Genomic DNA, 23,328 nt, shown 5'->3' with positions numbered 1-23,328 from the left:
CACACACACACACACACACTTACTTGCTGTTATTTTCCTCCCTCCCTCCTTCCCTCCCTTCCTCCCTCCTTCCCCCTTCCCTCCCTCCCTTCCTTCTTTCCTTCCTCCCTCTCTTCCTCCTTCCTCCTCTTTCTCTCTTTCTTTGTTTTGAATTTCAAAAGGTTGTACAAGGGGGTTACAGCTTAACATGCTCATCTAAAGGTGTCCAGTACTTGATCAGAATGACCCCTATCCTTCTCCCTGTCCCATCTTTTCCCTCCCCCAGACTCACTTCATGTTTTCCATTTCCTTTATTACATATATACATTGAGTGTTCTGATTGTGTTGTTCTATTCCCTTTATCATTCATCCTCCCCTTGACTAACCCCCTCTTCAATCTTCCTTCAGCTCTCTTGATACTCATTTTGTTAATGGTTCAGTCCTGTGTGTTCTATTCTTTAATTAAATCATATATAAAGCATATGCCTCTTTGTATGTTTACATGGGAGGTTGTATTTTAGGTCTAAATGCTTGTATGAGAGATGTTTAATTTCTTTCTTTCTTTCTTTTTTTTTTTTCTTTTTTTTTTTTGGCCAGTCCTGGGGCTTGGACTCAGGGCCTGAGCACTGTCCCTGGCTTCTTTTTGCTCAAGGCTAGCACTCTGCCACTTGAGCCACAGCGCCACTTCTGGCCATTTTCTGTATATGTGGTGCTGAGGAATTGAACCCAGGGCCTCATGTATATGAGGCAGGCACTTTTGCCACTAGGCCATATCCCCAGCCCTCTTTTTTTTTTTTTTTTTTTTTTTTTTTGCTAGTTCTAGGACTTGGACTCAGGGCCTGGGCACTGTCCCTGGCTTCCTTTTGCTCAAGGCTAGCACTCTGCTACTTGAGCCACAGCACCACTTCCGGCCTTTTCTGTGTATGTGGTGCTGAAGAATTGAATCCAGGGTTTCATGCATGCCAGGAAAGCACTCTACCACTAAGTCACACTCCAAGCCCTAATTTCTTTTTATACATAGGAAGTCCATAGTGAATGTGGAGCATTGTTTCTACTTGATTTAGAATCATGCTCTACATGCTTTTCCCAGGATTTGTTTGTAAATGAGGCCTAGGATCACTCAATATCATTGCTAGATCTTACTGTAGGGTGTAGCTTTCTCCAAATGGAGTAATTCACAGCCAAGTGCCCAGCTTTTACAATTACCTATAAGACTGTAGTGAGGCTTCTTACATTCTCTTTGCCCTGAGAGTTCCTTCAAATCTGTTTTAAGGAAGTGATGTCACGATGGACATATTATTTGGATAAACATAGGTGATCTGTGTTTAACCTCAGCTTTGTGCATGGTACTCCAGAACTTTCTGGAAACTCCAAAAGCCTTAAGATGTAACCTTTACCTCCCAGCAGCTTATGTAACTCAAGTGGGCTGGGAAATAAGTTCAAATAACCATGGTACTAAAAGGCACAATGAAATAAGTACAGTATATCAAGGCAGCTCTGATGTTAGCTGGTACTAGCAAGGTTTGGATCTGTGATGTACTGCTTTCTCTATCAGTTGGGCTTGGCTTCTCCTTGAAAGTAACTTGAGTTGGTTTAATTCCAGAAGTATATAGAGACTTCTTGTCCATAGTAGCATTCTCTCTCTCTCTCTCTCTCTCTCTCTCTCTCTCTCTCTCTCTCTCTCTCTCTCTCATTGTAAAGCCAGTAGTGTTTTAAGACCATAAGGGGTTCTACCTAGCAGGCTAACTTCCAGAGATGGCTTCTGTGCAGTGCTGGGTACTGCCATTGCTTACTGATCACTGATGCATGAGAACATTTTATCTTCAAACTGACATTGTATGATGGTGGTATAGACAAACCTTTAACTTGGGGAGGCCGCTCCATTATCCTTTGTGGTTATGACTAACAGTAAGAAATAGAATGCTGCACCCTAGTTTCCAGGGTTACCTTCCTGCTGCTGATAACAAGCAGGAAATTAAAACAATCTGTGATAGTGTTTTGTTCTTATTATCCAAAGATGGTGGCTTTCAGATACGGTAGAGCAAAACATAAGTAAATATAGCTGGGGAACTTTATTACTGAAGAAAAAAATGATTTAGGTAGGCCAAGTTTATAGTGTGGGTTCGATTCAATGAAATAGGATATAGGCAACATATTAGTGTTTTATTACCACACCAAGCATTGAATCATATGAGGGTTCCAAGTTTATTCCTTTGGATTTTGAGTATGTAAATATTTGCATGAGTTAAAACTCAAAACTGCCTGATAAATTATATGAAGTGACAGCTCATTTCCATTCAAATCCTTCTGTTTTGAATGGCATCTGACATTAAAACCTCTTCAGCTCTGTTATCTAACAGGAAAAGAAGCCACAAAGAAACACAGTATCATTTTACTTTTACAAAACAGATACATGCCAAGTGTCAGTGGCTCACAACTATAATCCTAGCTACTCAGGAGGCTGAAATCTGAGGACTGCAGTTCAAAGCCAGATCAGGTGGGAAAGTCTGTGAGAATCTTAACTCCAACTAACATAAAAAAAAAAGCTGGAAGTAGCTGGGAGCCAGCGACTCATGCTTATAATCCCAGCTATTCAGGAGGGTGAGATATGGGGATTGCTGCTCAAAGCTAGCCTGGGCAGGGAAGTATGTGAGACTCTTATCTCCAATTAACCACCAGAAAACCAGAAGTGGAGCTGTGGTTCCAAGTGGTAGAGTGCTAGCCCTGAGCAGAAGATCTCAGAGACAGTGCCCAGGCCAAGTTCAAGCTCCATGACCAAAAAAAAAAAAAATGCTGAAAGTAGAATTGTGATTCAAGTGATAGAGTACCAGCCTTGAGTGAAAAAGCTAAGGGATATACCCAAGCCCCAATACCAGCACCAAAAACAATCCCAAAAAGATACATACATAGGAAATTCTTTAGAGATAATCATTTTTTATTATCTCTGATTAATCTCTGCATCCTTAGGTTTTGTAGATAAATGTTTGTGTGTGTGTTTATCTCCCCCTTCCACTTTCTATACATGAAAGTTCACATTCTGAACTATGATTTACAGGTGTTTTTTTTTTTTTTTTTTTTTTTTTGGTCAATTGTGAGCCTGTGCTGTTCCTGAGCTCTTTTGGTCAAGGCTACCATTCTGTCACTTTGACCTACAGCTCCACTTCCGGTTTTCAGGTGGTTAATTGGAGATAAGAGTCTCACAGCTAGGTGCTGGTGGCTCAAGTCTGTAATCCTAGCTGCTCAGGAAGCTAAAATATGAGCATCACTCTTCAAAGCCAATCTGAGCAGCAAAGTCCATGAGACTCTCCAATTAACTGCAGGTGGTGCTGTGGCTCAGTGGGGTGCTAGTCTTGAGCAGTAAGGAACATTGTCCAGGCTTTGAATTCAAGCAGAGATAGAGATAGAGATAGAGAGAGAGAGAGAGAGAGAGAGAGAGAGAGAGAGAGAGAGAGAGAGAGAGAGAGAGAGAGACTTTCCTCACATCTCAGCCTCCTGAGTAGCTAGGATTACAGATGTGAGCCACCAGCACCTGGATTAAAGATTATTTTTAAAAGTTGATTTTATATCTTCAGAAGGGTTGGGGAGGGTCCAGAACTCAAGGGAAAAAGGGTGAAAAAGTGCAGCAGTGGCGCTTACTGGACATTGATGAGAGTGAGCTTTACAAGTAGTGGGTGGAGACAAGAGGGAAGAACTGAGAGAAAATGAGGAAACAGAAGACACTGTAGGCCATTCTCATTTCCTCATCAGAGAAGTCTCTTTGTAAGTCTTTAGCCACTTGTTGAGGGGGCTATTGGTTCTTTGCGGTTTTGTTTTGGAGGAATTTAATTTTTTTAGTTCTGCATATATTTTAGATATGAGGCCTTTGTCCGTTGTGTGGCTGGTAAAGATCTTTTCCCAATCTGTGGGCTTTCTGATTATCTTGCGAGCTGTGTTCTTTGCCTGCAGAAGCTCTGCAGTTTGATGCAGTCCCATTTGTCCATCCTTTTTTTGATTTGTAGCATTTCTGGGTCTTTGTTAAGGAAGTTCCGTCCTGTGCCAAGGAGCCCAAGTGTTTCTCCCACTCCTTCTTTTAGTGTTTTCAGGGTATCTGTTTTAATTTCGAGGTCTTTGATCCATTTGGAATTGATTTTGGTGCAGGGTGATATATAAGGATCTAGTTTTAGTTTGTTGCAGGTGTTGAACCAGTTTTGCCAGCACCATTTGTTAAAGAGGCTATCTTTCTTCCATCCTATTTTTTTAAGCTCCTTTATCAAAGATTAAGTAGGCATAGTTCTGTGGGTTCATTTCTGGGTCTTCAATTCGGTTCCATTGGTCTTCAGGTCTGTTCTGGTGCCAATACCAAGCTGTTTTTATTACTATAGTTGTATAACACAGCTTGAAGTTTGGTATTGTAATTCCTCCAGCACTGTTCTTTCTGCTTAGGATTGTTTTTGCTATTCTGGGTCTTTTATTGCTCGATATGAATTTTTGGATTGCTTCCTCTATTTCATTAAAAAATGGTGTTGGGATATTAATGGGTATTGCATTGAATTTGTAGATAGCCTTTGGAAATATTGCCATTTTGACTATATTAATCCTCCCAATCCAGGAGCATGGAAGGTTTTTCCATTTCCTTAGTTCTGCCTTAATTTTTTTTTCATGTTTTTAAAGTTCTCATCATGGAGGTCTTTTACTTCTTTGGTTAAGGTTATTCCTAGGTATTTTATGTCACTGACCATAAAAGAAATGCAAATCAAAACAACATTGAGATTCCATCTCACCCCAGTAAGAATGTCCTACATCAAGAAAACTAACGGGCTGGGGATATGGCCTAGTGGCAAGCGTGCCTGCCTCGGATACACGAGGCCCTGGGTTCGATTCCCCAGCACCACATATACAGAAAACGGCCAGAAGCGGCGCTGTGGCTCAAGTGGCAGAGTGCTAGCCTTGAGCAGGAAGAAGCCAGGGACAGTGCTCAGACCCTGAGTCCAAGGCCTAGGACTGGCCAAAAAAAAAAAAAAAAAAAAAAAAGAAAACTAACAATAATAAATGTTGGAGGGAATATGGCCAAAAAGGAACCTACTTCATTGTTGGTGGGAATGTAAACTGGTTCAGCCACTCTGGAAAGTGGTATGGAGATTCCTCAGAAGGCTAAACATAGAGCTCCCCTATGACCCAGCAACCCCACTTTTGGGTATCTATCCAAAATACCACAAACAAAATCACAGTAAAGCCACCAGCACAACAATGTTCATCGCAGTACAATTTGTCATAGCTAAAATATGGAACCAACTGAGATGCTTCTCAGTAGACGAATGGATCAGGAAAATGTGGTACATATACACAATGGAATTTTATGCCTCTGTCAGAATGACATTGCCCCATTCATAAGGAAATGGAAGGACTTGGAAAAAATTATACTAAGTGAAGTGAGCCATACCCAAAGAAACATGGACTCTATGGTCTCCCTCATAGGGAATAATTAGCACTAGTTTAGGCTAGTCACAGCAGAGGATCACAAGAGCCTAATAGCTATGCCCCTATGAATGCATAAGATGATGCTAAGTGAAATGAATTCCTTGTTATGGAAATGAGTGATCTTTCACTGTTGTAATTACTTTCAACATGCCATGTGAAACCATAACTTCTATTGTTGGTGATCCTCTTGTATCCCCTTCCTGTGGTGTACCTGCACTATCACTGTATCTTATCTGAGTACATTGGAAACTGTATATACTGGTATTAGAACTAGGAAAGTGAAAGGGAATACCAAAATCGAGAGACACAGGATAAAAAGACAAGTGACTCCAAAAGCAATACTTGCAAAATCATTTGGTGTAAACCAACTGAACAACTCATAGAGGGAGAGGGAAAGGGGGAGGGGGGAATGAGGGAGGAGGTAACAAACAGTACAAGAAATGTATTCAATGCCTAATGTATGAAACTGTAACCTCTCTGTACATCACTTTGACAATAAATAAAAAAAAGACACTGTAGGGAAGGAAATGTACTCATCTGACTCTGTAACTGTAATCCCTCTGTACATCGTACCTCTATAATAACAATAAAGTACACTAATACTTTTTTTAATTTAAAGGTTCATTTTATTAAGGTATAATTAACATTTAAGAGCATTCACTACATTTACATGGACAATGTGCATTTTCAGTAGCATAGCACTCCCATTAGAATGAAGACATGGCCCTTCTGCTTTACTCAGCATCTTCTCTCCCACTTTCCTGGTTCCTGGTGAAGCACCTGTGTGCTTTCTACCATTATAGTTTTACCTTTTCCATACAAAGGTACTATTGTGTGTCACTGGACAGTTTTATTGTACAAATATCATAAATTGTACTCACATGAACTAAGATTACTGTGACATTATTAGGAGATATAATTTTACAGGCCCACTGTTGTATATGGGACCTATGATTGACTGAAATGCCATTGAACTTTTCTGTGTATATATGTATTTTGAGTTTTTTGTTGCATTTAGTTATCATATTTCCTAGCCTCCTCTCCTCCATCCTTCCATGTCTTTCATAACCCTGATGCACTAAAGTACTTAATGAGGTAGGTATGGTAGTATATGTCTTAATCCCAGCTAGTTGAGAGGGTGAAGCAGGAGGATTATTAGTTTGAGAACTAACTAGGAAACTTGATGAGACTTTGTCTCAAAACAAACACTTGCTGAGTTATTTTGTAGAATATCCTTCAATTAAGGGAAGGGGAACATCCAAATGGTGAGACAAAGGGTAAAAGGTGAACCAAGGCAACAGCAATACTTAATATGTTGTAAACTAACTCTACAACTCAGGGAGGGGGGAGATTGGGAGGAGGGCAGGTGGGAGGAAAATGAGGGAGGAGGTAATAAGTTTGACAAGAAATGTATTCACTACCTTATGTATGTAACTGTAACCTCTCTGTACATCACCTTGACAATAAAAAAGAGTATCCTTCAATTTTTCTGTTGATTATAGCATAATTATAATTTTAGGGGAAGAATACCACATAGGTGATTAAGCCCTTCACATCATCTCAGGAGCTAAATGACATCATTGTGTCTTATTACTAGCAAATTTACCCTTGATCATTCAGTTTTAAGGTAATGTCTGCTAGGTTTCTCTGCTGAAAAGTTGCTACTATTTATTTTCTGTACTGTTACAAGTCAGTTGTTGATTTTTATATTCTGATGTGTGTCCATGTGCATGGGACACAATGCTTACCAATTCTGTTAGTCTTAATTATAAAAGTAGCAACTACCATTTTGCCTATTTAGTTATGAACACATTGATTCCACGTGGCTCCCTTTAAAGTTGGTACTTTATTCATACCCAATCTATAGCCAGGAAGTCTAAGGCTCAGGGAACGTCCCTGTGTCCAACAGCTAGTAAGTGACAGACCTCAGATCGTAGCCTCACTTCAGAGTAAGTCAGTATGAGCCATATGGTTGTCAGAGCTTTGAACAGAGATTTTCTTTGCCAAAGGAAATAAATGTGTCTGACATTTGATGATCCTCCTTTGTTCTTCAAGGAATGAGTGTGTATCAATACATACACACATATGTATGGAGTATTTCTTGTGTGGCTAAAGCTTTTATTAAGGTGACACATGTAATGACATTATATTAAATACTCAGAGAAATCCAGCATACTTCTGGGAACACCAAGGAGCTATTTTTGGACTTCTTTCAGAAATGTGACCAAAGGTTAGGTCAGAATATTCAGAACAGAAAACTGCTGTTGGAGAAAGAGTATTTACTTTAAGAATGACAGTGAGTCCTTTTCTCCCCAGGGTTTACCAGCCTCTTGTACCAGGGCTATCTGTGTTTATCTGACTGTGTCACAACCCCACAATGTCCACTTCTGTGGACCACACTAATGACTTTTCTACCTCACAATCAACTGCATCTCAGAATAGCCTGACTCAGGGGATAAGAACTGTGGTTGAACTGATGACTCAGTATCTGCCGAGCTCCTGTTTGAGGAGCATCAGGGCCGCTGGAGGTCAGGCAGTGTGGGTGGACATTTGTGCATCTTGTCTGTGACTCACCAAGCAGCCTTCCTTTCTGAGGGCAAAATAGCTGTGGGTGGCTGCAAAGCTGGGTCATCCCCTACCTCCTGTGCAGCCATACGGGGTAGATTGGGTATCCCCCAAATCCTTGAAATCATAGCCACTTGTTTTGCTGTATCTGATCTGTCATGCTGTGTGAGCATCAGTGCAGGGGGTTTCCTTTTCTTTTTCTTGGTGCTGGTACTGCGGCTTGAAATAAGAGCCTGGGTGCTGTCCATTAGCTTTTTCACTCAAGGCTGGTGCTCTGTCACTTGAATCACAACTCTCCTTCTGGCTTTTTTGGTGGTTAATTGGAAAGAAGATTCTCACAGACTTTCCTGACTGGGTTGGCCTTGAACTACAATCCTCAGATTTTAGTCTCCTGAGTAGTGAGGATTGTAGGCATGAGCCATTGGCACCTGCACGTATCCATTTTACAAAAGTAAGATATTACTGTGTTTCCTTGTGGCTTCTTTTCCTCTTTGACAACAGAGCTAAGGAGGTTTTAATGTCACATGCTACTCATGAACTACACTGGGGAACTGGCTGCCATCAGTGCCATGCTGTATTACCATAGTGAAGATGGTGACATTTCCTGCCATTCCTAGGCAACATTCAGGCCAGGGCATTCTTCTAGTTGTAGAAGGTAGGGAACTCAAATGGCTCCCCCCTCCCGCATTATCTAATGAACTTTCTGTTTTGCAGACGAGTTTGTGATGTTCAGTTAGCACCACTTTTAAACAAAGTGGTTTTTGTTTTTAAATGTCCATATGTGCTACATAGCTTACATACACACTGTTCACCGCCCCCCCAAAAAAAAAACCTTCCCAGAGAAGCAAATGCATACAAACTACAGGGTTTATTTCCTTTTTTGCTTATACTAACTGAAGAAGCTTACAGGAGTAGGAAGCTATTTGGGGAGTTGATAATATAGGTCAGGAGGGTTGGAGGCAGGGCTCAGTTGGTAGAACGCTAGCCAATGGGTGAAAGCAGCCATGGGTACTGGGTCTTGAACCTAGAAAATAAAATGAAAAGATAATAGAGGTCAGGTTTATTTTCCTAAGCCCCCCTTCCTTCCTCCCTTCTTCTCTCTCCCATCTTCAGCCTTACCTCTTTTCCTTCTCCTACCATAACCATCTTTGTAATTCTACATTTGTTATGTCACATTATGTCTCAAGGATTTTTTAACTATCATTTAAAGAAAAAAAGACATTTACTAACATAGGGAACATTCAGGAGCTTCCATTTGTAAGTCTTTAATATTTTAGTGGGGATTCACCTTCTTTTAAAATTGTCTTTTTCCTATCCAATCATAGTATCCTTTTGATTGTGTTTTGTATAAAATTGACGATGTGACTAATGCAAGCCTCTGATTTCAGATGTCCTAAACGATGCCATATTTGATGAGGACCATGACGAGATGGTGATTGTGAAGGATATAGATATGTTTTCCATGTGTGAACATCATCTGGTTCCGTTTGTTGGAAGGGTAAGGTGTTCCTTCTTGTTTCCTAATCATTTAAAAAGACATAAATGAAAACTTTTAACTTAGCATAATTCTATTTAAAAGTGTCAGCTATAAATTTCTAATATCCTAAACATTTAACATTATGTTGAAATATTTACTCTTTATTAGCCTGACTAACATGATAACTAGAAGCTAGGCATAAACAAAAACAAAGCAGCAGATAGCCTCCAGGGCTTCTTACCCCCCGCCCCCATTAAATTCCATGCTTACAAGTGAAGAGAATGAGGTTAAAGTAGCATCATTGGGGATGAGATTCTGAAAACCTTTGCCCTTTATTTTGAGTGAATAAAAGGTGAGCCAGGGCATATGTATGACATGAGCAGTAGTGATTGCAGAATTTCTTGGGTCAGAGGTTATGGTATTAATAGACTGAATTTGATTCCATTGCTTCCTATATTAGGAAAAATGAATTGGATGCAAGCTAGATAGTGCATTATTTACTTTGTTGCTGTGAAATGTACCTTTGAAAACATGTGGGTTTAGGATGAAGAGTTGTTCTGTTCATCTCCACCATTATATAAATTTTATTTTGGCTATTAATAAATTTCAAACAAAAGATTTGCAGAAAATAGTACTATGAGTACTCCTATACTCATTAGCTTAATTAAATATTTGCTTCAATTTGTGTTAAAGTTCTATTTTTTTCACTTTATAAGACAAATAGAAGTCAAACATAGGAAAATACTCAAAGCACACAAAGGTGTGTTTATTTCACTGTTTCGTGTTATTGCATTACTATTTATCTGTTCTGCTCCCAATGGATGTTTGTGCTGTCCTGTTTTGGGTATTCCAAACAACACTGATATCAGTATGCATGCGTTTCTGTGAAGAACATCTCTAGGGGTGGGATTGAAAGATCCCTAGGCACTGGTGACTCATGCCTGTAATCCTAGCTACTCAGGAGACAGATCTGAGGATTGCAGTTAGAAGCCAGCCTGGACAGGAAAGTCCATGAGACTCTTATCTCTAATTAACCATCAGAAAACATGAAGTGGAGCTGTGGTACAAAGTGGTAGACTGCTAGCCTTGAGAAAAAAAGCCAGAGCCTGGACCCCGAGTTCAAGCCCTATGACCACCACCACCACCAACAACAACAACAAAAAAATAGAAGAAGAAAAAGTTTTACACTCCCAGCCATGTACAGGTGTTCTCATTTGCATTCTTCCTGACTCATTTCCAATCTAAACTTTAATATTCAACTGTAAGTATAGTATTATCTCTTTTCAAAGAAAACTTTTATCATGGAAAAATTGGAGTGTACATAACAATAAAATGGCTAATATAATAACTTCCCATGCTCATATTAGCCAGCTTCAGGAGTTATCATTAGTACAGGGCCAGTCATTGCACTAGGTTCAAGTTCATCCCAGACATTATATTACTTTGTCCATAGTTTCTCCTTACTTAAAAGCTAAGGATTCTTTTTCAAGAAAACTCAATTTGAAAATATATTGGTAATAAGTCATTTAACATATTAACATAAAGTATTATATTACAGACAAGATCATTTTTAATCACTAATTATTGGCATCCCTAAAGTATTCACTGACCAATGATAACAATTAATATGAATATCACCATCAGTTAATTGGTAATCAATACAAGTGAATCAATACACTCTAAAATATTTTTATCCACAATAGCATGATCATAAATAAAATTAATAGCAAATATTAAGTAGCATCTAGTAACATGTATTTTGATTTCTCCAGCTACTGCAAACATTTTTGGTGGATTTATAAAGGAGTCACCTTGTATCTTCGTTGGCATTTTGTGGTGTCTCTGGATTAGTTTTTTTATAAAATAGTCCCTCCTCCCCCATGGAAGAGACTAGACCTGTTATTCTGTGGAGTACCCCACCTTCTGGATTGTTTCATTCAACCTCTAGCTTTCCTAAAAACTAGATTTGCTTTAAACTTACAGAAGTAGTACACAGGGGTGCTGAGGATGTCATAGTATGTCATAGAAGAGGCATTCACAGTTAACAATGAAGGAACTTTTGAGCGCATCTCTGCCTTTTATTTTTTGTAGGTGAAACAAATTAATCTTCTTTTTTCCAAGGGCCTATGGAGAGTTAGTATCCTGGCCTGGTATGGGCTGGACCAAGACATTTGATCCTGGACTTAGCCTCTGACCACTTCATCCTGTGATAATTACCTCTGCATTCATGTTCTTACTAGCTTTGTCTTTTAGATATATTATTTAGTGGTGATTTCCTAAAATGGGCATTTAAATGTCTTAGGTCCTAAATAAAGACCAAATATAGTATAACAGACATATTCTTGTTCTGCATAAATAATTATGACAATTTCAAGTGTACAGAAGACTCTAACTTGTCTTTGTAACACCCAGGGTTCAGGTGCTACTTTGTCTTCTCCTCCTGTCTTCTAGGATGATAATGAGGTAGAATTCTCAAACTGATAAAACATAGCAGTAATGAAAAAAAATTCATCTGGTGGGTGAGAATGAGAGGGAAAAACTGGAGGAGAGCAAGGGAAGGGGAGACATGTATCAAAAACAATTGTACTCATTACTTGATTCCTGTAACTGTATATCATATATATTCATGTACCTCTATATATCAACTGTACAATAACAATGAATAAAGAATTCAGGGGCTGGGGATATAGCCTAGTGGCAAGAGTGCCTGCCTCGGATACACGAGGCCCTAGGTTCGATTCCCCAGCACCACATATACAGAAAACGGCCAGAAGCGGCGCTGTGGCTCAAGTGGCAGAGTGCTAGCCTTGAGCGGGAAGAAGCCAGGGACAGTGCTCAGGCCCTGAGTCCAAGGCCCAGGACTGGCCAAAAAAAAAAAAAAAAAAAAAGAATTCACTAAATATTACAACATCAGCAATGCTATTATCACTAAATATTATTATTGTTGTCAGTAAATATTAGCTTAGTGAATGAAGACTGTTTCTTGACAATCATGATGCAGACATATCTGTAATTTAATATCTTATTAATTTATTTCCTACAAATGTCCCCTTACTTAGTCTTTCCCAGAAAGCTTATGTTTTTTCATTCTTCATACCTAGCTTAAAAGAGAGCTAACATTTACATATTATTCAATGGTGCCTTTGAAGATTGTAGAAATGGCTTTGCCTTATAGTAGCTTTCCCTTATAGGGTCACATACAAACTTGGGTGCTGATTCTAACAGGCACTGCGATGGGGATGATGGAGCTCTACCAGCTCTCCTTTAGAAACGGGGCAGCCAAGCAAAAAAGGATGTGGAGACCTTTGTGCAAAGGACTCAGCAGTGTGATTCTTAAGCACTGTGATGTGTAGAATGGCAGCATTTGAACTTACAGTTTATGCCATTAAATAAGACTCTCCCCAAAGGATAAAAAGACAAACGACCCCAAAAACAATACTTGAAAAACCATTTAGTGTAAACCAACTGAACAACTCATGGGGGGAGAGGGAAAGGGAGAGGGGAGAATGAGGGAGGAGGTAACACATAGTACAAGAAATGTACCCATGGCCTAACGTATGAAACTGTAACCTCTCTGTACATCACTTTGACAATAAATAAGTAATTATTTAAAAAAAAAGACTCTCCCCTCTCTCTTAAGAATTTTTTCCTGTTTGTAGAGAAAACATTTTCACAATTGTATCAAGAATTTAACTTTATCAGGGAATATCACAGAAACACTTTAAATTTGTCATTTGATTAATAGACTCATTCATCTAGAATGTCATTTTGCCATCTTCATGTAATTTAAAAATACTTCCATAATTGCTTCATTTTTTTTGTCTTAATGCCTCTGAATGTTTTAAAGATACATTGGGATGGAGATGGATTTATGTGTAAGAATAGTATAGTTTACCTGTATTTCCTTATTTTATCATAAAAAATGTGCTGTGCCTTCATTGAGCTCATGGTTTCTATCTCCTCTTTGAAGGTCCATATTGGTTATCTTCCCAACAAGCAAGTCCTTGGCCTCAGCAAACTTGCAAGGTAAGTATGACTGCATGGGGTACAAAGAAACAGCTATATACAATTGCTCCTCTTCAGTGAGAGCTGCCTCACCAAGATTTTCATCTCCCTTAAAAGTATGGTTGTAAATTGGAAGTCATATTGCAAATTAACATTTATACATTGGACAACACTATCACACATTTAAATTTTAAGAGGGAAAAATTGTGTGTGTGTGTGTGTGTGTGTGTGTGTGTGTGTTGAGACTTGAATTCAAAGTCTGGGCACTGTCCCTGAGCTTTTTTGTTCAAGGCTAGCACTCTACCACTTGAGCCATAGCTCCATTTCCAGCTATTTGGTGGTTAACTGGAAATAAGAGTCTCATGGACTTTCCTGCCTGGGCTGGATTTGACCCTTCATCTTCAGATCTCAGCCTTAAGCAGCTAGAATTATAGCTGTTCAAGTGTGTATCACTGGCACCCAGCTATACTTATGTATTTTAAGTTGTGGTTTATGCATCTGTTGGAACAAATGTCTTTTTCAGTTTTATCCAAGAGTTCTCTTAGTGAGCAGATCACTTACATGGGCTCAATCCCCAGTACCAATCAGAGAAGAGAAAACAACTCTCATAATGGCAACCAAAATATAAATAAAAAATGAATTAGAGACATCACCAATAACCATAGAAAAAACATCAGGGATACTCTGTGCATATGTATGAAACTATCAAGTGAACCCCGTTTTATACAACTAGTAGATGCTAAGAAAAATCTTTTACATAAAAAGATTAATTAAAGGGGCTGGGGATATGGCCTAGTGGCAAGGGTGCTTGCCTCGTATACATGAGGCCCTGGGTTCAATTCCCCAGCACCACATATACAGAAAATGGCCAGAAGTGGCGCTGTGGCTCAAGTGGCAGAGTGCTAGCCTTGAGCAAAAAGAAGCCAGGAACAGTGCTCAGGCCCTGAGTCCAAGCCCAGGACTGGCCAAAAAATATATATATATATATATTAATTTAAAAATAATGTAGAATAAACTATGAAGCTAAAAGTTAAAGCAACAGTAGTTGGAATGATGAACAGTAATATGAATGAAATAAAGGAAAAGACAAGGAAAGGGAAAAAATAAAGACACAAGATTAAGAAAAAGAAATGAAAGAACAAGAAGGATGTGAGAAAGAGGAAGAAAAAGAAGAGATGAGAACCAAGTGCCAGTGGCTTATTCCTGTAATCTTAGCTACTTAGGAGGCTGAGATCTGAGGATTGTGGTTTGCAGCCCAGGCACGAAACTTCTTGAGACTCTTATCTCCAATGAACTACTCAGAAAAAGCCAGAAGTATTTGCTGTGGCTCAAGTGGTAAAGCTCTAGCCTTGAGCACAAAAAGGCTCAGAGACAGCACTCAGGCTCTGAATGCAAGCCCCAGGACCAGCAACACACACACACACACACACACACACACTCTCTCTCTCTCTCTCTCTCTCTCTCTCTCTCTCTTCTCTCTCTCTCTCTCTCTCTCTCTCTCTCTCTCTCTAAGAAAATTAAAACTAAAAACTCAGAATTGAGCAAACTTATTTCTGGGTCCTGTAGCATTGTAATCTATGAGGGTGGGGGGTGTGCAAGCGACTCATACCTGGAGTCTGTCTTAGTTCCTACTGTCAAGGCTGATGCTATAGCAGGCTGAGGGCTGGTCCAGGCTGGTCAAGGGATGTTATCGTTTTCAGAGCCACACTCATTTTATGTTTCCCTTCTTTGTATACCCAGAGCCACTGCTGGCCCTGACAAACTTTATGGCCTGTGGGTAGGTTCCTGCTTTCTCCAGAGGCTCCCCAGTTTGTGCACCCACACCCAAGCTGAGGTGTGTCCCCTGACTGCTTGAGAGAACAGGGAGGGAGGCAGAGAATGTAGCTTAGTGGTCAAGTGGCCTAGAATGCATGAAGCCCTGGGTTTGATTCCTTGGTACCACATAAACAAAAAATAAATAAATAAAATAAAAGGAAAAAATAACCATTAAAATTATTAAGGAAAGAAAGAAAAGAAAACAGGGGAAATAAAAGGCATTGAGATCTGTACTGGAGGCAGGAAGTGAGGGAGCCCAGAGCACCTTCTGCTGGCCTCAGTGCTTTCAGATCTTGCCAAGCACAAACCATCCTATGACAGGCAGGAGGCTGAGGAAATCCAGAGATCCTCCAGTACTAGGTGGAGAGCTCTCAGTTGTGCCTGGCAGCAAGCCACGCGCTGCAAGGAGGCACCACCAGAGTGGCCGGGAGCCATCAGTACCTGCAGTGCCCCTCAGGTGACTGGGCTTGGCCCAGGGATGAAGCCACTGACGGCCATTGTTTGGTAGCTTGAGCTCCCAGTGACCTAAATTTATCAAGTCTGTGTCTGACTCACCCATTCCCTGGCTGCCTCTGTGGCTGTCTCCCATTCAGACACTGACAGAGGGTTAATAGACTCTTTAACTTATGATTGTCCTTTATTTTCAGATCCCCAAAGTAGCTCAACCTCACACAATAGGCCCCCTCTCAAGATGGCACCTGATAATAGCACTCCAAGATGTGGAGAGGTATGAAATAGATTTCTTCTTCAGTATTGACCTTGGCCTGCCATGTAAGAGTTTTTAATTTAAGAGTCAGTGTCACATTAGTGGATTTTTTTTTGGCAATGGGATCTGAACTAGGACCTGTCACATGATTGGCAGAGTCTACTGCTGAGGAATGCCTCCAACCATTTTTCATTGGCTATTTTGAGATAAGGTGTTGGGTTTATTTTGCTTGGGCCTATGACTGTACCAGAATTTGCCTATTGTAGATGTCCTGTCATAATCACAGTTTGCATGACCCAGCATGAACCACCATGACCTGGTCTTCTATTGAGATAGTATCTTATGATTCTTCCTCCCCCAGGCTAGTCTGGAACTATGACCCTCCTCATCTCATCCTCCTATATAGCTGGGATGGTGGCATGCATCCCTGTGCATGGATTAGGCCCATGGATGGCCTCAAATTATGATCCTACTGATCTCAGCCTTTTGAGTTGCTAGGATTATAGGCATGAGCTATCAGCATCAGGCCTTGAATGGATTTAAGGTTTGCAAGAACTCTGGGCTTGGGCTGGGATATAGCTCAGTGGCAAAGTGCTTACCTAGCAAGTGCAACATCCTGGGTTTGGTCCCCAGTACCAAAACAGAAAAGACAAAAAATACAATTAAAGAAAAACATAACCGTGGGCTTATTACTGCCAGTGTGTTGTGACCAGGGCTTCCTGGCTTATCTGTGGTTTTCCTCAAACTGTGAGGTTGGAGTTACTTTTCTCAATGTTACCTTTCTGTTCCATCATGCTTTTCAGCTGTCCTGTCACCTCTTTCATAATTCCTGGTGCTCTTCCCCTCTCTCTTTTCAGAATGTAGACTCTTCTTTATTACCCCAAATCTTATTTGTGGCTGCATCAGGAAATTTCTAGTTTTCCATCTTACTCTAGAGGTGTTGGTATCTGCTCTGGGCCTTGGTATTTTGTGACTCTCCCTCTCTAGAAGTTGTATTGTGCTGGCCATGACTGATACGTCATGGGAAATGGACTCTAGAATGATTCAGTGAGGTTGTGGAGTAAATGATAGCTTCGGTGTAGAAGGGAATCATCTTGGTTATTTCTTTTCCCAAAGAAAGGAAAAGATCTCAGGTAATTATGCTTTCCTGAAACAGTACAAAGGAACTGATTATTAGCATGAAGATTGTCCTTAAACTAATAGGATTAAAACTTGAGTATAAATGGAATGCCAGGCTAACATTTTATCCAGGTGCTTATTTTTTTTTAAGAAGTAACAATATTTAGGGGGATGGAGAATAATAAGAAAGCTGTATGTCTTAGCAAAACTTCACTGTTCACTTTAATCTTGTATATGGAGTTTGTTACATGCTTGCTTTTAAACAAATGACCTTTCAGTTCCAGCAAAGTCAAATATCAAACAGTAAAACCTTAAGTAGCAAGAAAATACCAAAAGTGAGTTGATCTGTTTCAACTCAAGGAGAATTCCAGAGTAAACTTATTTTCAATGGAAATTCCTTTTGTCACTGCAAAGCTATCAAACACATATATGTTTTCTTGCCTTAAAATAGTTGGGACAAAGTTATTGTTAATAATAATTATTATTCATCATGATCATTATTTGACAACACTTGAAGTGGAACTTAGGACCCCATGCTTGGGAGGCAAGCATGTCCCACTGGAGCCATGCCTCACCCCCATTCCCAATGTAATTCAACCTTGAATTTAAAATTGTTAGTATTCTGCAGTAGCCATGGCTAGCCTGAGCATTGAGCACCAGCTGTGGAAGAGATCTGTGGTATACCAGCCACTGTGGTGGCTAGAGAAGACACAGTAATACCCTTGAGGAGGGCACCTACTAAGAGGTAGCAGGTGCCACTGAAATCCCCACTATTGGGTACAAGGCCCTCTTTTCATTCCTTGGCATGAGAAAATAAAACAATGAAAAGTTGGCATTAGTGCTCCATCATGGAGCCGCCATGATGTCAGTGGCCTGGCGGAGTTGAAGAGATCCAAGGATAGAGGGATGAGAAGAATTTTATAAATAAGGGAGAATTTCTTCTAGTACAGTTCATGCCCAAGAAAAGGCAACTAAGAGAGTAAGAGCAAGGCATATTGTAGAGGGTGCGGACCACATTTATTAATGGAAGTAACAGATTTAGGTAAAGGTAGCTGGGAGATGGTTAAAAAAAAAAAGATAGATTTGGTTACCAAGGACACTTCCCCCCCCAAAAAAAATTTCACAATTTTGATATTGTAAAAACATCATATATTAGCAGTGTATATCATACTACCCTGTTAATAGAAAGTATACTATATCATTTGATAATATGTAGCACTTCTATAACACTGGGCTTCACCGCATTTTAAATTTTGGCCAACAGGTAAATGAAACTGTTAGCTATTGTTTTGATTTGAATTTCTTTTCTTTCCTTTTATCCTGTTCTGGGATTAAATCTTATACTCATTTCCACTGAGCTATTCTTCCAGATAAACCTGAATTTCTATAATAGATTGAAAGTCAGGGTTTTCAGAATGTTCTTAATTTTCTATTGGGTTTCTTGATTATTATTTTTCAAATTAACATAAATTTTTGTAGAGCTGGAGAGATAGAAAGTACCACCAGAGGCTGCCATCTCCTCTGCCTTCCATGGGTTTCCCTCTGGAGATACATTCTGATTTTGATTTTTTATTATAATGATTACCATATTAATTGTACAAATTAATGGGTACACTGTGAGATTGTATACTTACATCTTGCATTGATCGCAACTCCCTACCTCCTCTGTCCTTCTTCCCAGGCCCTACTAGTTACTCTTCAACATTTTAGTTTAATTTTTTGTTTGTTCGTTTTTGCCAGTCCTGGGGCTTAAAATGAGGGCTTGGGCTCTGCCCCTGAGCCTCTCTATGTTAAAGGTTTGCACTCTACCACTTGAGCCACAGCACCACTTCTGGCTTTTCTTAAGTAGTTTACTGAAGATAAGAGTGTCACAGACTTTCCTGCCTGGACTGGCTTTGATCCGTGATCCTCAGCTGTCAGCCTCCTGAGTAGCTAGGATTATAGGCATGAGCCACCAGTGTCCCGCCATTCCAATCTTTTTTTTTTTTTTGGCCAGTCCTGGGCCTTGGACTCAGGGCCTGAGCACTGTCCCTGGCTTCTTCCCGCTCAAGGCTAGCACTCTGCCACTTGAGCCATAGCGCCACTTCTGGCCGTTTTCTGTATATGTGGTGCTGGGGAATTGAACCTAGGGCCTCGTGTATCCGAGGCAGGCACTCTTACCACTAGGCTATATCCCCAGCCCATTCCAATCTTTTAAAAAATATGTTTTATTATCTTTTGGTAGTTGCACAAAAGAGTTGCCATTCACCAAAGGAGCTTATCAATGCAGTGCATTTTGATCAATGTTACCCCTTTCAACATTCTCACCTACCCCTCCACTTTTTCCCTTACGTTAATTTTAGGTTATATATTAAAGTTTTTGCAACCATTCCAGTCTTTTGTTTTTAGTTTCTACATATAAGAGAATATATAATTCACACCATTCCTTGTCTGGCTTATTTTACTTACCACATTGTTTTCCAGTTCTGCCATTTTTCTGAAAACGACAAGCTTTCATTCTTCATGGCTGCACAATACTTCCTTGTGTATATATGACACATTTTATTAATCCATTGATCTGTGGATGGGCACCTTGACTGAATTATGGAATTTGGCTAATGTGAATAGCATTGCCCTACACACAAGTGTGTGCAGATGTCTCTGTTGTATGCTAACTTCATTTCCTTTGGGCAGAGCAGGATGATATGGCAGTTCTACTTTTAGTTTCTTCAAGAACCTCCATACAGGTTTCCATAGTGACTGCACTAATTTACAATTCACCCATCAGTGCATATGATCATCTCCAGTAACCCTACCAACATTTATTGTTGCTTGTTTTCTTGGTGATGGCCATTCTGACTAGGGTGAGATGGCATCTCGGTGTAGTTTTGAGTTTCATTTTCTTGGTGGTTAAAGATATTGTTTTCTTATCTTTTAATCACTAATTTGCATAAAATCTCTGAATGTTAACACCAGTAGCAGGAGGCTACCTGGAATTTTTTCCCCTAGCTTGTTATTTGATTTTGGTTTATAGAATTATTTTTGCCATAAGGAAATTTAAAACTGTTCTATAGTCGCAGACTTGTTTTTTGTCTGTTTGGATTTATAGTGCTTTAATTTAATGTTTAAACCTTTGCTTCATAGAGAGGCGTTTTGCCTAGGAATGCAGTGGCCCATCACTGCTGCTGGCCCCTCATTACCTTCTGCCGCAGCCACCTATGCTGTGCCAGTTCGGCCAGCTTGTTGCCCTTACTGCCACTCTATGTTGGGTCATTCTTCCTCCCAGTTCCTCTGTTCCTCTAACTTCTTCCAGTCTTTAAATCTGCTCTCAGGTGCTACTGAAATATTATTTTTTCATATGGATGTGATCATACACTCTCTATTTTTTATTTTATGTTTTTAAGTACTAGGGTTTGGACTCAGGGCCTCATGCTTGCTAGATTGGCACTCTGTCCAGCTCTCCATAGCTTTTAAGATAAAGCTGAGACTCCTTAGAAGATTTTTTTAAGCCCCTAAAGAATAGAAATCACAAGTCTAAAAAGTTGATCTTGTATCACAGGTTGCAGGGACATCTAATCAAAAGGGCACATTTTATTTTTGGCCAGTTCTGGGGCTGAACTCAGGGCCTGAGCACTATCCCTGGCTTCTTTTTGCTCAAGGCTAGCACTCTGCCAACTTGAGCCACAGCGCCACTTTTCTATATATGTTATGCTGAGGAATCGAACTTAGGGTTTCATGTATACGAGGCAAGCACTCTTGCCACAGGCCATATTCCCAGGCCAAGAGGGCACATTTTAATATCTAGGAAAGAGAGGAAATGTAAATTAAAAATCCTAAAAGTTCTGAGCTCTGTTGATTAACACCTAAGCCACTCAAGAGGCTGAGACTTAGAGGATTATGGTTTGTAACCGGCAGACAAAGTCTATGAGACTATATCTTCTAAATAATCAGCAAAAAGGAGGGCTGGAGATATGACTCAAATGCTAGCGTGCCAGTAGATCTAGAAAGCCAAGCAAGAGTGCAAGGCCCTGAGTTCAAGCCCTAGTACCTTCAAACAGAGTAAACTCAACAAAAAATTTTATGAGTCTTTATGAGTAGGTTAAAAAAGATGAGGTGCGAACAGAATGGGCTAGACTCAGTTAATTTTATAGACATTTTTCCTACTTTTCAAATAACTGCTGATTTCAGTTATGATACTTATTCAAGAGCATAGAAGAACCTGAAAGGCTACCCGATTGATTTGATGAAGCTTCCTATTTCTGATAACAAGGCCTGATAAGGCTAACTAATAGATAGCTACAGATTATAAATGTAGCAGTAAATATGTATAAATGTCGTGAGAATTGTGAATGTCAGAAAAACCTAACAGGCTGGTTGAAATGCCACTTCCAAATGCAAAGAGAGGTTTATTCCAAAATGAATGGTTTCTATTAGAATCCACAGTGACTAATGCTGAGTGTGGTGAGCGGTGCTCTTGCACCATTGCTGATACCTGTGTGCCCCTCACACACTGACGGAGAATGAGGCAGCTCCAGTAAAAGGGCCACAGGGATAGGGCGTACAGAGGCAACAGCCTGGGCTCCATCTTCCTGTCCCTAACCTGTAGAGGAGGTGTTTGCCTGTGATCCACAGGCACAAATCACAAGCCTGGGGTTCCAGTTCCCAGGTGCCTTCCAAAAGCCCAAGGCGGTCATTTAGTTAAAATATGGGGGGCCTCGCAGAAATAAGTCCACTTTCTCTGGTACACTTTTATCCAGGCTCTAAAGAATTCTCACAAATGCAATTCCAAGGGACACGAGCTCACCAAAAGGAAAAAGGAAAAAAGCCACATGGATGAAGAGGGCAGAGGCTGGAGTTAGACATATATATATAAAAAAATAAGATTACTGAAAATTCAGTGCGTGTCAGTGGCTCACCCCTGTAATCCTAGAAACGCAAGAAACTGAGATCTGAGGATCATGCTTTGAAGCCAGCCCAGGCAAGAGACTCTTATTTCCAATAAAGTATGCCCCTTTTCCCCCAAAGTGGAGCTGTGGCTCAAGTAATAGAGCTAAAACAGCCTAGGGAAAAGACCTCGTCCCTGGGTTCAAGCCCCATTCCCAGCCCTGGCACAAAATCAAACAAACAATAACATAAACAAAAGCTGAAAGTTTGACAAAGGAATAAGAAACTTCCAGTGTTAGCCAGGCAGATTGGAAAAGGGAGCAAATACAGCTTCTAGAAATAAAAGGTATGATGAATGAATCCCAAGCCTGGTGTGCTCACTAAGTAGCAGATTAGCTGCAGATAAAACACAGTGAATTGGAGGAAAGGTCAGAGGAAACTGTACAAAATGCAACACAGGGACAGGCATAAAATATGAATGAGAATTTAAGAGATGGAAGACCAAGAGGGTCTGCTGTACTCTTAATTAGAATTCTGAGAGCCATGAGAGGTAATGGAGCAGATACAGTATTGGAGAACATAATGCCTAGAAAAGTCTCCAAAATATAGGCAAAATAGCAGTCTGCAGATTCCAGAAGCCTCATAAATCCCAAATAAGCAGAGGAAACTGCAAAGTATACAGACTCAAATGTCATAAAAGCAGCCATGGAGAAAAAATATTGATTACCTACATGGTAACAGTGGTTAGACTTAAAATTAGGTTGCCCACAGCAATAGTGAAAGGCAGATAACTATCAGTGTTAAACTAGACTTCTATTCCCAACATATATCTCTCAACAAATTATCTTTCAAGAATGAGAGCAATGGACAATAAAGAAAATGAGACCTCATCTCAGCAAGCAAGCCAGGAACACTGTAATTCCACCTGTGAAGTAAGCTATACATAAGAGAAGAGAATTTAGGGGCTGTCTTGGGCAAAAGCAAGACCTTTTCTGAAAAACAAACAAACAAACTAATGCAAAAAGGACTGGGAAGGGTGGCTCAAATGTTTGGAGTGTCTTTCTACCAGGAATGAGGCCTTGAGTTCAAAACCCACCAAAAGAGATTGGGAAAAATAAATATTTATCTTTAACTCAAAAGGGTCCTATAAATGATGAAACAAAATGATAAAATAAATGATAAGTTAATAATTCACAATATGGTTTATTTTAGTGATTGCTAATACTTTTGCTATAAATCTTACAGCAACAATGCATCAAACCAATGGAGTAATTTTCTCTCCTTCTCTCTTTTTTATTGTCATTTGTAGGGCTTGAACTCAGGGCTGGGGCTCTGTTGCTGA

The 23,328-nt window shown here is 39.9% G+C and overlaps 1 protein-coding gene across 2 annotated transcripts in view; it reads left to right on the top strand.

Moving 5' to 3' along the window:
• Positions 1-23,328, top strand: part of Gch1 (GTP cyclohydrolase 1) — a 45,833-nt gene that overhangs the window by 17,661 nt on the left and 4,844 nt on the right. For both annotated transcript variants that reach the window (XM_048361944.1, XM_048361943.1), the window contains exons 2-3: positions 9,390-9,499; positions 13,449-13,504. In XM_048361944.1, coding sequence (XP_048217901.1) covers positions 9,390-9,499; positions 13,449-13,504 — 166 coding nt within the window. The remainder of the gene's footprint in view (positions 1-9,389; positions 9,500-13,448; positions 13,505-23,328) is intronic.

The sequence above is a fragment of the Perognathus longimembris genome, chromosome 14 (assembly GCF_023159225.1).
Source record: "Perognathus longimembris pacificus isolate PPM17 chromosome 14, ASM2315922v1, whole genome shotgun sequence".
NCBI lineage: Eukaryota > Metazoa > Chordata > Mammalia > Rodentia > Heteromyidae > Perognathus > Perognathus longimembris.
This window is presented reverse-complemented; position numbering and strand designations above follow the sequence as displayed.